The sequence below is a fragment of the Gobius niger genome (genome assembly GCF_951799975.1).
Source record: "Gobius niger genome assembly, chromosome: 8".
Taxonomy (NCBI): domain Eukaryota; kingdom Metazoa; phylum Chordata; class Actinopteri; order Gobiiformes; family Gobiidae; genus Gobius; species Gobius niger.
In genome coordinates, this window is record NC_136859.1 from 28,564,123 (window position 1) to 28,578,812 (window position 14,690).

The window sequence follows — 14,690 nt, forward strand, 5'->3', positions numbered from 1 at the left end:
GTTTATGAATAGCTATTGTATGTATGAACCCCAAGGTCTGTGCACCACATCAGATCAATTCATGATAATAAAGGACAATGTGATTTTGCTTTTGACATTTAATAGCCATTGTGAACACACAGAAAACAACCATAAAAGTGCATTAGAAAAGCAAACAACCCTGATGCACAGTTAGGATAAATAAACTAAGTTCAATTTATTCATTAAACATTTCCAACATGTTATTATTTTGTAGTTTGACCCTGTTTTCTGACCAATACCATGAGAGAACAAAGACTGCAAAACTAAGAAAGGCCTTCAACAAATTCACAACTAGTATTCAAACCTATTGAAAGGCAAGCAGTTTGAGCCTGTGTGCCTAAGTGCTTTGTATATGTGTGTGTATTGTAGCTGCCAGTTGTTCCACTGTTGGCTGCCATTCATCTTTCATTTTCCTCTGCCGCACACTGCTTCAATGCACATAAGAGCACATGGAAAATCACCATGGACCAGGCCTTTGTGGTGTCCTGGCATTCATGTGCAGATAGCATAGGCATTAGGCACCCCACAAGTCTGCCTAATGGGAACAAAATAAGAAAACAAAACCAACAAACCTAATTCTGCTGAAAAGGCTTTTTATGCTGAAAAGTGTTTATTATCTAATTATTATATCTGCTTATCCTAAAGATACTATGTCTAATCAAGATAGCCTACCGACAACAAACAATATGGTGGGCCATGTGCTTTTAAACTTGATGCTGATTAGAGCGCTTTTTTCCACAAACAATTGTGTAAAGACAAGTGGCAGTTAGTTTTAGTGCAATATCAGACACAGCTTGCTAAACTTGATGTTGTGCCCACTGTGGATAAATCCCTACGTGAGGTCAGTGTTTGTTCACTGCTGCAGACACAGAGGTGATGTGTGTGGCTCTGGTGTTGAGGCCCTCGCTCTCCGAAAGGGCCGTACAGCTCATGTCTTGTTCATCATGTGATTCTGGGGAGAAGCGCTCAGTGGGTTTTTTACACTTGCCCATTTCACACAGTCTGTAAGTGAGCTGCAGTAAAGCCTCCCGAAGCTCCCGGCAGCGCAGGGCATAGAGAAGTGGGTTGACGGCAGAGTTTACCAAGCACAGTGTGCTACAGAAGGCAAAAGCCCTCTGCTGAGTGAAGCTTAAGACCACTGACACATCGGCGATCATGAATGACAGTGCAGGGAGCCAGCAGCCCACAAGAATAAGCAGAATGAGGCCAAATGTTCGAGCTAGACGAATGTCCATCCTCATGCGGGCCTGTCCCGACACCGCAGCTCCCTGCAGGCTGGTCATAGAGGCTTCATGGCGGTGGGCTTTCCATAAGATGAGAGCATAAGCCCCTAAGATCAGAGCCAACAGAACCAGAATGAAGCTGGTCCAGCAGGCCAGGTAGGCGGAGCTGATGTAGGGAAAGAGGTGTGAGCAGGGGGGAATCAGACCTGTGGGGCACCTCCAGCCCATCAGAGGCAGCAGGGAGATGATGGTGGTGGCACTCCACAGGGTGAGCAGGCTCAGGAGGGCCCTGTGCCGTGTCACCAGCACTTTGTACGAGGACGCCTGGTGGATGCACAGGTAACGGTCCAGTGCGGTGAGCAGCAGGCTGCCCACAGAGCTGGTGAAGGCCATGGTGACTCCTCCTAACTTGAACAGGTAGGCTGTGGGCCCGTCGGTGTGCTGGAACAGGTGGAAGTCCAGGAAGCTGGTGGTGAAGAAGCAGCTGGCAAAGACATCAGCCAGAGCCAGGCTCCCGATGAACAGGTACGAAGGCCTTTGCCTCAGAGCCGCAGTGAACAGGATCACTAACAACACCACGCTGTTCTCCAAGAAGGTGAATGGACCAGCCAGGAAACAGATGGAGCCAATGGCTTTCTTCTCTGCTTCACTCAGGACCATGTAGCACGCCAAGTCCACACATGACTTGTTTCCTGAAAGCAGAATACATTAAATATTTTCATCAAAACAGTTCAAAAATATGAATGATCACAGTCTTACCTATTGTTGTAGAGTCATTTTTAGCTTCTCTGGACTCTTGAGAACCAGGGATCGTCCAGGCGTCCATTTCAGCAGCAGTAAGGTAGTCAGCTGCAAAATAAGACAGAAAATGATCTTGTTAATCATTATTAATTGCATCAACTTAATTGTTTGAGCATAACTTCCTGTCGATAAAAGTATAAAATGAAATTATTTTTTGTCTCAGTCAATATTGAACTTGGAGTTGAAGGAGAACATTAACATTTGTGAGGCGCAATGGAAAGTCATTTAGAGGTCAAGGCAAACAGACGATCATCATTACAGCGTCCATTTAAGGCAAGAGCCAGCCAGGCCATAAAATGTCCATATGAAATATCGTAAGAGATTCCAAATGAAAAACACGAAGGCTGCAGAAGACCATGCGTTGCAATAGTGAGTACATGATAAATAAAGCAGTTTGAGATGCAAATGTGCTGTTAGCCCAGACACATCTGACAAACAAAACTACAAATAATTCAACATCTCGTGTGTCTTCTTTTTTGTGTTACAAAAATAACACTATGCAAACTAAGATCAAAAACAAGACGAAATACTTTACCTCGTCTTTTTTCATTTCAAGATTCAAAAAAAAGGAGGGAAAATGAGCCTGTTGCCGTTTTAATTATAGCCCAGGTGTAAAATGCCGCCCTTCTGTGGTTACGCACAGTACTGCACTTTAACAAGGCAGAAGTGAATCGATTGGTGAAGGTCACTGGGTGTTAATGATCTCCAGAGAGCATCTCCTAAATGCAATCAATATATTAAATTCAAGTGTGAAAAGCTGTTGTAAGAGGATTTCAGGCGGTGTAAATAATGTTGCAATAATGGCGGCGGGGTTTGCACAGAGGGGCTTATGGCCGGGAAATGATTTTACACTCAACCACAGAATTTTATACAGAAACATATTTCAATTAGTACTTTGGATATTTTAAAGATTGCTGTGCACTATTGCCTGTAAATAGCCTATGAACTTGAGATGTGGATCATTGTGCCCTGGAAAGCAGGAACATTGTTTCAAAAATGAATAAATGAACTCACAGCGACACTGAAGCACAATTTGTGTCAGTATAAAAAAGGTGCAACTGACAGAACAGTAACAATGCTTTTTACTGATGTTGCAGCACCCATAATGGCTTCACCTTCCATGCATTTTTATTGAAATGTTTTTTTTTTTTTTTCCAAATATCTGTTTCATATTTTTGACTGTACAAAAATCTATTCAGCTTAATACTTAAACTGAGTTAAAGTAGAGCTTTTTTGGATATGACTATTCTCTGTTTATGCGGAAAGAGGTTGGTCAAAGCGTCTTGCACCACATTTAGTTTCAAAAGCACTTTGAACGTGCAGTGGGGAAACCCACTGGAACATTTCTTATAAGTAAAACAATAGTAATCTTGTCCTATTTTTTACATTTGAATTCATAAAAGAATAAAAGCTTACCTTATTTGTGCGGTCAGTCTTGCAGTATAGTGTTTGTGGTTTGTTTGGTCACTCAGCAGACGATGAGAAGCAGCATGACTGCTCAGACCGATGGATGTGACTGTGAGCAGCGGAGAAGATAAGGCTATGATGACAGGACGCAGAGCAAGAGAGGGAGGGACACACCGCTCCATCTGCTGTCGCTCAAATATGAATGAAATCCAGCAAAGATTATAATTGTGTTAGAAGTATTTGTGAAGAAAATATCAAGGATTGCATAATAATAATAATATCATAATATATGCATAATAATCCACATAGTAAAGCATGCTGTGGGCACACTGCGTTCCAAAGAAACAGGGTCATGGCAGACTCGAGGGACAAGAGCTCTTAGAGAAGGTGCTACTCTGTGGGATCAGGGGTCTGAAAGCATGGTGCTAAAACAACATGGACAGATCAATGAAAAATATATGGTAGAAAACTGTTTATCATGAAGTATAATACTGTGATCAAAGCCACTGATCTGATTCACCATTATGTGTTTTGATTAGTGAATGGTGCACAAAAACATGAATAAATGTGTGAGCTGCATTGTGAAGGATTCACAGAGATTCTGAAAATGTGAATCTTGGAGCTCACAAACAATGACTGGAAACACACTGATTCAATCACTAAATCTGAATAAATACAAATAAGAATTCCTTTCAGATGTTTTTTATGCTTATGTTTGTATGCTTACTTGCATTGCTTTGGGGCCCCCTGCATAGCCTTTCAGCCTGAGGCCCCCCTAATGGATGAGTAGCACAGTTGCATGTCACAATACTAAGACTTGTGCTCTATTGAATGTTAATGAATGGGCTTTGGTGTCTGTGACAGCCCTGCAAGGCTGGTTCTTCAATCCACTAACCTCTAAAGCCTATATTAAAGCACATAGTGAAGTTTTGGCCAATGCTTAATATGATGAAAGCCAATTGAGGTTTTTATGTAGATGGAAGATAATCCCACCCAAAAAACAAAAAATAAAAAATAGCTGTGCCATTGTTAATTTTCATGTACCCTATTCAAAATCTATGTTTATTTTAAGCCAACGGGACACAGTGTCAGGTAAAAGTAAAGGAGTTACAAGCCGAAAAGTAAATTTACCAGTGTTTTAGTGCTAATGTCAAGCATGCCCAGAGAAACATCAGAATAGATTTATTGCCATTGTCAGTGAACAGGTCGTGAACACAGACTAAGAATCTCCTTCGGCGCAACATGACACATAAAGCATAAACAAAAACATGTAGCCTATATATAGTCTGCAGGTAGCTGTTATGTCACACAGTATGTAAGAAGAACCACCACATAGTAAATGGTCAATTCCTTATGGATGCATTGGTGGTTGTATCTCCCCATTGGTGCCGAGAGATAATTCATCACAATATCACTTGACGTTCATTTGACATTATCTAAAATCAAATGCAATTTGTACCTTCCTGTGACGCGTCCTTTCTGTTATTTTTAAAACAGAAAGCTGAAAGATGTCTAAATCTTGTTGTTACAGCAACATATTGTACTGTGAAACTAAAATAACTTGGCTCAGAATGTAAATTATAGACAAACACCAGCTGAGCTCTTCAATATGTAATGCATGACCTTGATCGCTAGAGGGAGCTGCTGAGGAAAATTGACACCTGTTTTTTTTTTCCCTCCAGCAATGAACTTTAAATTATACTCAAGCCTGTTATTGTCTATAACACTTTTTTGTATATTTGATAACCTTAACATTTGAAAACAACACACTCGTATCAACAATTGTCCAGCCAAAGTGGGGGGACAAAAGGAAAAGAGAAAAAGCCTGTGTTACATAACATCTAGGCCTATGATCCACGTGCTGCCCATAATGCCTCAAAATGTAGCCCTGCAACATTAATACATCTTTTTTAATTTACTCTAAGCCTCTGGGGAATTAACAGTAGTTTGAGAGTGAATCAGGTCACCACACACAAACCCCAGGCTCTCAGTTTGAAATTACACCCTTATCTTAAGAGTTTCAATTTACTCAATTAAATGGTGTGTGAAACATAACGGATTGACCTACAAATGAAAGTGATAGTTTGAGGTTATTCCTGACGGCACATCAAACGGGTTACACGTGTCCCCCGTCTGCAGACCAGGGTCAGGGCTGCTTGCGGGAATGTGATTATACAGAAGACAGAGCAGCTCCAATAAGATGTCCCCTCACTCACCCGGAGATCAGCTGCACAGGCCTCACGCAGCCTGCTCTTCATCATCATTTGGATTATATTACAGGGACCTCTTGCAGGAATCGCCATGGAAACAATAGGTTGAGGGCCTGCACTCCACTCTCCAGAATAATGACATTTCCTGCTTTGGATGCACCAGACAGCAGAGAATTACACCCACTAATGCCTCTCAGAGATGCAAATTTAATAACAACAAGGTCGAAATCAAGATGCTCTGCAATTATTATGGATTAGAGTTATTGGCTAAAATGAATAGAGCGTTTATATTGTGATGGTATGACATTTCATCTGCAAATAATAAGTATTCAAACATAAAACTGCTGTGAGTGATTTTCATGATCATTACTAAATTCTTAGGATTTGAGCGTAAAAGTCAAATGTGTGTTTTGGTGTGATGTAATCGACAAAACAGGAAATAAAGTGAAAATTCTCATATGTCGCAAGAATAGGCAACTCCAGAAACTGTTGAGGGGAGAAAAGAAAAGACATTTGACTGTCATGAAGCTTTAGTTTACTTTTAGAAATACTGACTAAATGCTTTACTAGTCAGAGTATTGTTGCTCCAAAATACTATTATTAAGTGGAAGTAAATATCAAAAACTCAGTCCATGTTACGATTTCACTTGAGTAAAACTGTAAAGGATATCTGCCTGCCTCTATGCTTCTACTGTGAGTGTAACAAAGGCATTAAAAGGAAAAAAGTATAGGGTATTTTTAGTTGATATCATTGTGAATTAGAGAACTATGCACTCCATTCCATTCACAAAATATGGATATTCTCAAAGCTTAACATTTTAACAGGAGTTGAAAACCTTTTTGTCCACTCAGATGTGTCTTGTAGGATGTCTTTCAAGTGAGTTGGTGTGAAACCGTCTGTTCCTCTCTCTCTGTGCGTAGGCGTGTTTCATGACACAATTCGGCCCATTCCTTTTCCTCACAGCTCTTTCGATGGCTGACGTCACATATGGTAAGTCGTTGAAAAATGCGTTGTGACTTGTGTCTTCACGAGGTGAGCGTCAGTCACATTTCCCAATCGCTAAATGAGAGACTCTCTGTCAGTGCAAGATCTACAGTATCGATCCCACTGCTGGTGGTTCTTCAAGTGTCACACAGGGTCATCTGCAATTTTAGACTTTTTTTTTTTTTTTATTAAATATCATATAATTTCAGCGGTAACACTTTACATTACAGGCCGGTAAGTCTGTGGTACTTACAGTGGTAAAAACAGTGGTACTTCTTTGTACTTATTTCGTTACTTAAGTGATACTTATTTACTCTTATTGTGGTACTAAAAGTGGTAATTACTAGTAATTAGGGCTAGGGGTAAGGATTAGGGTTAGGGAGACACAGAGTTACCACTGTATCTCTCATTACTAAGAGATACAGTGGTAATGCTCTTAGTAACGAAGGTTGTACTTCTATTTCCTTTGGTACTTTAAGTGATAGTTTCTAGTATTTACAGTGATACATCTATGGTACTTATTGGTAATTCAAGGATACTACAGCCGCAATTCATAGCTAATAAATGTGGTACTTCTAAATACAGAAGTAATTTCTAGGATTTTGTGACTATAAAACAACATAAAACAGCATTAGGGAAAACAAGAAGTACAACCTTCATTACTTTAAGAGTTACCTCTGTATTTAGAAGGACATGGTAATTCTCACTATAGTATCCTTTAAGCACCACAATAAATACCTAGAAGTACAACTATTATTACTAGTATTTACCACTGTAAGTACCACCATAAGTACCATTATAAGTATCACTGTAAGTACCACCGTAAGTATCCCTGTAAGTACCACCATAAGTACCACTGTAAGTACCACCATAAGTACCACTGTAAGTACCACAATAAATACCTAGAATTTCCACTGTATCACTGTAAGCACCACAATAAGTATCTAGAATTGCCTCTGTAAGTACCAAGGACTTACCGTCCCGTAATGTAAAGTGTTACCCTTATGGGACATTCTGATACTTTCAAAAGAGTTCGGGAATGTTCATATCGCTAAGCATAATGGGATTAGCAGCAATTGTAAACTAATGGAGATTTTAAAAGTCAAAATACTTGAGTTATTGTTCACATTAAAACACTTGGACGCGTTAGATGTATTTACCAGCAGTAACTCAGCAGCTAAGAGAATGGTTTCACGGCTATTTTCTCTCACTTTTTATACTATTTGTAGCTAATGTTAGACTATGAAAATGTATGCTAACAGCTGCAAAGATGGCGGATCTCTGTGGTAACTGTGTAATTTCCCAAACTCTATATAGATTTGTTTCTCTTTTGGATCTGCAATTTTAGACTTTCATTTTGTATTAAATATCATATAATTTCAGCTTTAGTAATACAGTTAAGCTAGATGGTTTGTAGTTTGGAGATTGTTTATCTATTTGAAATTATGTAACACCCTGATACTGCCAATATAGATTTGTTTCTCTATTGGCAAAAACACACTTAAATGGTCGACAATGAAAATTTAAAGCAATCAACCTAAAATGCCATATTAACACAGTTTTAAAGACAATACAACAACTGCAAACTCATCATAAAAAGTAAATCCGTGGTAGGCCCATCCCTTGCCCCATGATAGAAAAAGGTACAGCCTCTGAACCTGAGTTTTAAGATTCATTTGAAATGAAAGCACTTCCTAAACCCACAGTATAATATGCTTCTACGCTGACTGTAAGGACAAATATGGAGCTTTGTGCGCGCCTTATATATGACCTACAGGTAACATGACCTAGATTCCAAACATGGCAGACGCTTGTAGGCAGTAGGCACAACCCCCTTTTTAAAGTTGCACTGTCTGCTCTGGGGAGTGTCCCGGCCCGGCGTCCTGTCCTGAAGTCTATGGACTGACCCAGATCATTGCACAACTTTTAAAAACCCCACGTCGCACTTGAACTCACGCCATAAACCAACATCGGACACTGATAAGGGTTAATCTTTTGCACTTGTTGTTCCCCCAAGTCACAGACATGGACTACTGAACCCATTTAAATCAAAGTGCTGAACTTTCAGTGAGATAATATTTCAAGTGTCAGGCTGTGTTTTTTTTATTTCTTCATTTGGTTTGTTTGTCTGTTCTCGTGTGTGCAGAAACTTATTTTCACACCCACACATCTGTTCCAAAGCCACACTAGTGGGTCTTCAAACAAAACAATGGGGGAAGGGCAGGCAGACAGGCCCACAATAACATCCTGTGACTACTTTCCCATGTGTTCCTGGACGTGGCCTGTAACCCAGCCTATATCATATTAAACTTGCTTAATGAATGCATCATAACTTAGGCCGGTAGTTTATACCTATTATTGAACCTCTGCAACAGCCACACCTCTAAAGATACAGGCTTGCAACCCTTAAGTGTCTCTTGTTGGCTAAATTTACCTCTTGGCAGCTTGCATTTTACATCAAGACGGAAAAATCTTTAGTATTTTGGCCATCTGACACTGAACAGGCCTGAGCAATGTGACTTTATGGTTTATGGATGGGGGATGGGAAGCTGCGTAAAAAAGAAAGCAAAACTAGAAGCCTGATATTTCCATACATTTGACAGAGAAGACTGTCTTTACACTTTAAAACAATGTGGGCCAACTCATATCAACAGATGTTTAACCAAAGAAGGAGAAAATGTTGATCATGGTTACATAACAGTTCTTGGCCTGGGCTGTATTTTTGGCCTTGAAGTAAACGCGGCCCATGTGATCAGACAGGACCTCAAATATTTGCCATCGCAGCGTTAATAAGACGTTCAAAGTAAGTAAATATCGAGTTGTTTTTCTCTGTTCTTTTCTCTTCTTACAGGAAATACTCTCCGAGCCTCACAAAAGGACGAGGAGGCGGGACCACGGGGGCGGGACACACACGCTTGTGACGTTCATCACCGAATCGGCTATTCTGAACGGCTCTTTACGTGAATGGTTCGGACCGGGAAAAAGAGTCGGATATTTTTTTTTTTCTTTCTATTTTTTTTATTTTTCTTTGTCCCTCTCTCTAAAACCAAAATATTCAGGTTCGAAATCTAGGAGTAATCATTGACTCAGGCCTGAACTTAAACAGCCACATCAAAGCAACAATATCATCAGCTTTTCACCATCTGAAAAACATAGAGACTTATCCATGCATTTGTCTCCAGCAGGTTAGACGACTGTAACGGCCTACTCACTGTCAGACAGCTGCAGTACATCCAGAACGCTGCTGCTCGAATCCCGACAAGAACCAGGGAATACGACCATATTAGTCCAGTGCTCTAAGTCATTTCATGGTTTAGCGCCGAAGTCCATCTCTGACATGTTATAGCTTTATGTTGATGTTTTTATTGATTTTATCTGTGTTCTTATCATTTTATGCAACTGTGAAGCACTTTGAATTGCCTTGAGTATGAATTGGGCTCAACAAATATACTTGCCTTGCCTTCATCAGCGCACTAAAGTTTCAGCTCAGCCCGAAAACCACAGGGAGGAGTGTAGCTTGGCTCAGTTAGTCCTCTATTCATGGTTGCTCTCACTGGGGAAACAACGTTGTAGTTATAAGTCTTTGTAGTTCAAGATCCTAACGACCTAACTCATACCTGAGTTCAGTCTGAAGTCTGAGTCTGAGTTTCAGCCTCATTAACATGACAGAGCGCTCAAAACCTGGGCCGCAGGAGGTTACTGCACAGTGGTGACAGGTGAAACAAGTTCACCATTCCTGTTCAGGGAGGGATTTCGCTTCTTCACAAAAATTGCTTCTTTGACCCCTCTTGGTTTGAAAAAGATGGGGCTGTTGTGGCCTGCCTGCATTCTTCTAAGAGTCCATGGCTGAAGACACGAGCCAAACTTGAGACCTGGTTGGCCCCTGGCAACATGAACCAGCTGAAATGTGGAGATGATGTTAATTTAAAAAAACAACAACAACAACAACACCAATAATAATAATATTAGTCCTAATAATAATAATAATAATAATAATAATAATAATAATAATAATAATAATAATAATAATAATAATAATAATAATAATAATAAATAATAATAAATAATAATAAATAATAATAATGATAATAATAATAATAATAACATTCACAGATTCGATTCCTGTTTAAGAGCCATGAATCCCATGGCTAACGCTGCCTGACGTCACCCGTCTGGCAACAGGCTTGAATGCGTCTGCTGAACTGGCCGCTGATTGGCTGAGCGCGGACAACTCGACGTGTGATTGGTCAGAGCGGGGTGAGCCTCAGCTACATAGCCCCCCCGAAGTTTCCATTTTGTTGCATTTCAGACGGAGACGAGTCAGGAGGAGACTCTAAGGCCACTTATCACACAAGCCACGACAGGGACGGATTAGAGGAGAAAATATAGCCCGCTATAGTTTCTACACGGTCCGTCGAGGGATATCAAAGGCTGTTCATACTTTTTATTCGACGAAGGGCTTCTAATACCAAGCCTGAGGAAGTCGGTAAGGGAAACGCTTTGTGCTCTGGTCGCCATATTGAGTTATTCCTTCTTTGTTTTGGTTTGTTGCCAAAAGGGTCGAGCCCACGTAAACAAATGCCTTTTCTGTGAATAGTTTGCTTTTTTAACCAATTGCCGTGTTTCCTTACGGATGTAGCGTGAAACTATGCGTTCTTTACCCAGTTTCACGTCACGTAATGGTGAACAAAGGAGAGCTAGCAGAATGCGCAAAACTGAACGAAAACGTGTATGCAATGTTAAAATGTTGCCTGCATACACGGTTTAGTCGGTTTATCCTTCCGATTGAATGCCGTGTAGTTTCTTAATACAGTTGTAGGATTTTGTTTTTGTTGCGTGATGACGCAGTTCAGAATCGGATTCTGACCTTCTCGGATCTGTGATGTTCATAACATGAAAAATCGTGCGTAATGTTCTGAAACTAAAAGCCCATTTGTTTACAGGGTTGTGACTTCCCCTGAGCATTCGTGCACCGAGGTGAATTGATGTTCAGCTCGGTTCCACGACAAAACAACGCTCACTGGCACATGAAAACCTCAGTTCTTGCTGGACATAAAAGTGCAGTGAGAAGTAGACAAACTACTTCGAGGACCTGGGGCCCGATCAGAGGAGTGCGGTTAAAGGAAGATCACTGTAACACTTTTCTCACAACAAAGAGGTAAGCTCAGACTGTTTTGCTCTGGGTGTGTGGGGGAGGGGCGGCAGGCTGCTTTCTGCACGTAGCCTCTGTGCTTGTTGTTCAGTAGGCGGGACTGCTGCTCAGCGTCACACAGGCTTTAGCGTGTTTCTGTTGTACTGTATACTGCTCATATGGCACAGCCTGCGCATGTCTTCATGATTCTATTGTTTCTTCATCTAAAGGTGACAGAGTGAAAAACACAATGGGAGGTGGCGAGAGATACAACATTCCAGTTTCCCACCCTGAACGCTCTTTGTCCAAGAAGAACCATCCACTTGGCCGAGCCAAGCAGAGGAGCCGTGACCAGAACGGATCGGCTGTGGCTGCATCTGCAGGGAGTGCAGGGGGCCTTCATCACAGTCATCGCCGCAGTGACAAAGGTGTTGCGTACCACAGATCTCCTGAGGCGCGGCAGGCCGCGTCTGCAGACAAGAATGCCTCTGTCTGTTTTGCCATCAGCTACGATAAGAACTGGGAAGGTGCGGTGTCTCACCTCAACACGCTCCTGGCAGCTCAAGGCAGTCCAAGCTACGCAGGGCCCAAGTTCAGCGAACCACCATCGCCCAGCGTTCTGCCTAAGCCCCCCAGTCACTGGGTGTCCTTTCCAATGGGCTCTTGTGACAATCGGGAGATCATGGCCTTCCAGCTCAAGAGCCTTCTGAAGGTGCAGGCGTGAGGGAACATTTGCTCGACGTTTAGACTGGCCAACGAACTGGACCCTCTGAGGGCACACACCCACCAGAAACACCTCAGTGCTGTAATCCTTTTACCTGTTTTAGATTTGATCTTCAGACCAGGGGATGTTTGCTGTACGCGCTTACTCTATTCCCTATTTTAACTTGATTGAAAAACATTACAGCATTGCTGCCTTGCTGGTAGGTGATGTCTTCGGAGGAGTAATCTTCTGAGACTAATGATAGACTGGGTATCCTATGTAGTACTTTGTTTTTTGTATTTTTTATGTTGGCTATCAATGCAGATTTGAGTGTTCGTTTACTTTCCATTAAGTGTTTAATTTTCAGGTTAGTTCCCGCAAGTGCAGTTTATTTCCAAACAGATTTGTGTTTGACATTCTGAATTCGTTTTATTTTCCAGTGCTAATACAAATTCATATTTGTAGCTAGTAGCCAGTTATTTTTGTTCTGCTTTTTACAATGCGACACTCAAACTGCAATTCTGCAGGGAAAAAGCTATCTTTCTGTTGGAGATACGCTGTAAGCTGGTGAGAATAGGTCAAAAGTGTAACCTCAAACAGAAGGGTGAAGAGACCATGGCACAGAGACCTTGGGCTTTGAACTCCTGTATCTTTTTATTGCGCTGTGCGCATATGCACTATAGGGGTTGGCTCAACGGGCTGCTACACTCTATCATAGCATTATTTGTACATGTTTTTGTTGTGATTGAAAAGAGGTATGAAATGCTGTGTTAACCAAAGCAATGTTTTGCTCTAATGTGTTGCCCAGTATGATGTTTGAGTCAGTTTATCCACATTATCCTAACTATTAGTTAGTTGGGGTGGGTCTTCCTGGCTGTTCTAATCCTTATGTTAATCTCTCAGACTTTGCCAGCACAGAGCCGTGCAGCAGCTCAACACTGCGGAAGAGGGCCACGGTTTCATATAAGATTGTTGAATTTTGTACTAATCGTTGGCCCTGTTGGCTGCCTGCACCGGTTTAAGGCCTGGCAAAGCTGTGGAGACTTTCTGAAGTGATGTGGCCTAAGGGACACAACAATGGCTGGTGTTTGTTTACAAATCGGGTGACCATCGCATTAGCAGACACTTGCTGCCTTGTTTACCCTGTGCACTGCAATCAGAATTTGAGTTTCAGGTCAGAATGATGGAGGCTTAATCAACTATCTCCTGTTGTTTTTATTTCTATCCTATGTTGAGGCACTTAATGCTTTCTCTGTGCAGAATTGGAGCTGTCCATGGCCAGCGTAAAGATGACAAAACAAAGTATGAACTTGATAAATGTTAAAGAGCCATGTAAATAATAAAATGTAAAGTACTTGTAGCATATGTACATTTGCAGGTCTTTGATCTGCTCGGCAAAAGTATTTTTAGTAATAACACTGAATGTATAAGACATGCCAAGGTCATGTCTTGACTTCAATACTGAAGAATATTTTTGTTAAAAAAATGCCTATAGCATTTCTCGACGCCCTGCACTGTTATTTCCAGAAATGTTGCACACATTTTTTATTGTTTTGTATTATGCACAGTGTAGGGTGAAAGATGCTATGTGCAAACAAATATAAAATGAAAATTAATAATAAAACCTTAATAAATTGGATAAATGGAGACTTGCTTATGTTTGGATGAAGATTCAAACGTGCTTGCATCATGTGAGCTTGTATTTACTGTATTGACCTGTTTGTGCCTAAGTTTCTGATGCCCATGCTGAAAACTGCTGCAATCCTTTTGTATCTGGTTTGAGTACTACATATCGACCAGACGTTCCTCTGAACCGCCTCCAGTTTTCAGCTGATCTTCCGCCAGCTGAAAACTGGTTGGTTCAGCCCCGTCATGTCTTTGTTCTATTTTATTTCCTGTGTGGTCGGGTCCTGCATAGCAATGTCTCCGTCTAAATTTCATCTTTATAAATTGGCTTTTAATTATTGTCCCTCTATGAAATGTCACTTAAGAAATGGAAACCATGTATGCCCTGTTTGAGATTGGTAACTATTGGTATTGTTGAAAAAGATAAATAAGATAAGCACTGTTATTTGAAACCAAAATTCCAAAAAGAAAAAATAAATCCCCTCCCCTTCCCCCCTAAACTGTCTTTGTCTATTTTTACTTCACAGTATTGTTGTTGATAGCTGGTATATTATGGAAAGATGTGCACAGTTCACTATAGTAT

General features: G+C 40.9%; 2 protein-coding genes across 2 annotated transcripts; one reads left to right on the forward strand and one right to left on the reverse strand.

Moving 5' to 3' along the window:
- Positions 1-249: 249 nt before the first annotated feature.
- On the reverse strand, positions 250-2,070 carry cnr2 (cannabinoid receptor 2; the record flags this gene model as incomplete). Its single annotated transcript, XM_079561717.1, has 2 exons — positions 250-1,936; positions 2,004-2,070. 2 exons carry the CDS (start codon positions 2,068-2,070, stop codon positions 864-866), a joined length of 1,140 nt encoding a protein of 379 aa, XP_079417843.1. The 3' UTR covers positions 250-863.
- Positions 2,071-10,933: 8,863 nt separating this feature from the next.
- pnrc2 (proline-rich nuclear receptor coactivator 2) lies at positions 10,934-12,667 on the forward strand. The gene is made up of 3 exons (XM_079560879.1): positions 10,934-11,133; positions 11,591-11,805; positions 12,009-12,667. Exon 3 carries the CDS (start codon positions 12,029-12,031, stop codon positions 12,500-12,502), a length of 474 nt encoding a protein of 157 aa, XP_079417005.1. The 5' UTR covers positions 10,934-11,133; positions 11,591-11,805; positions 12,009-12,028; the 3' UTR covers positions 12,503-12,667.
- Positions 12,668-14,690: the final 2,023 nt, after the last annotated feature.

Bases quoted from the DNA above. Each gene is read 5' to 3' on its own strand.
- pnrc2 (XM_079560879.1), top strand. From the start codon at position 12,029: ATGGGAGGTGGCGAGAGATACAACATTCCAGTTTCCCACCCTGAACGC.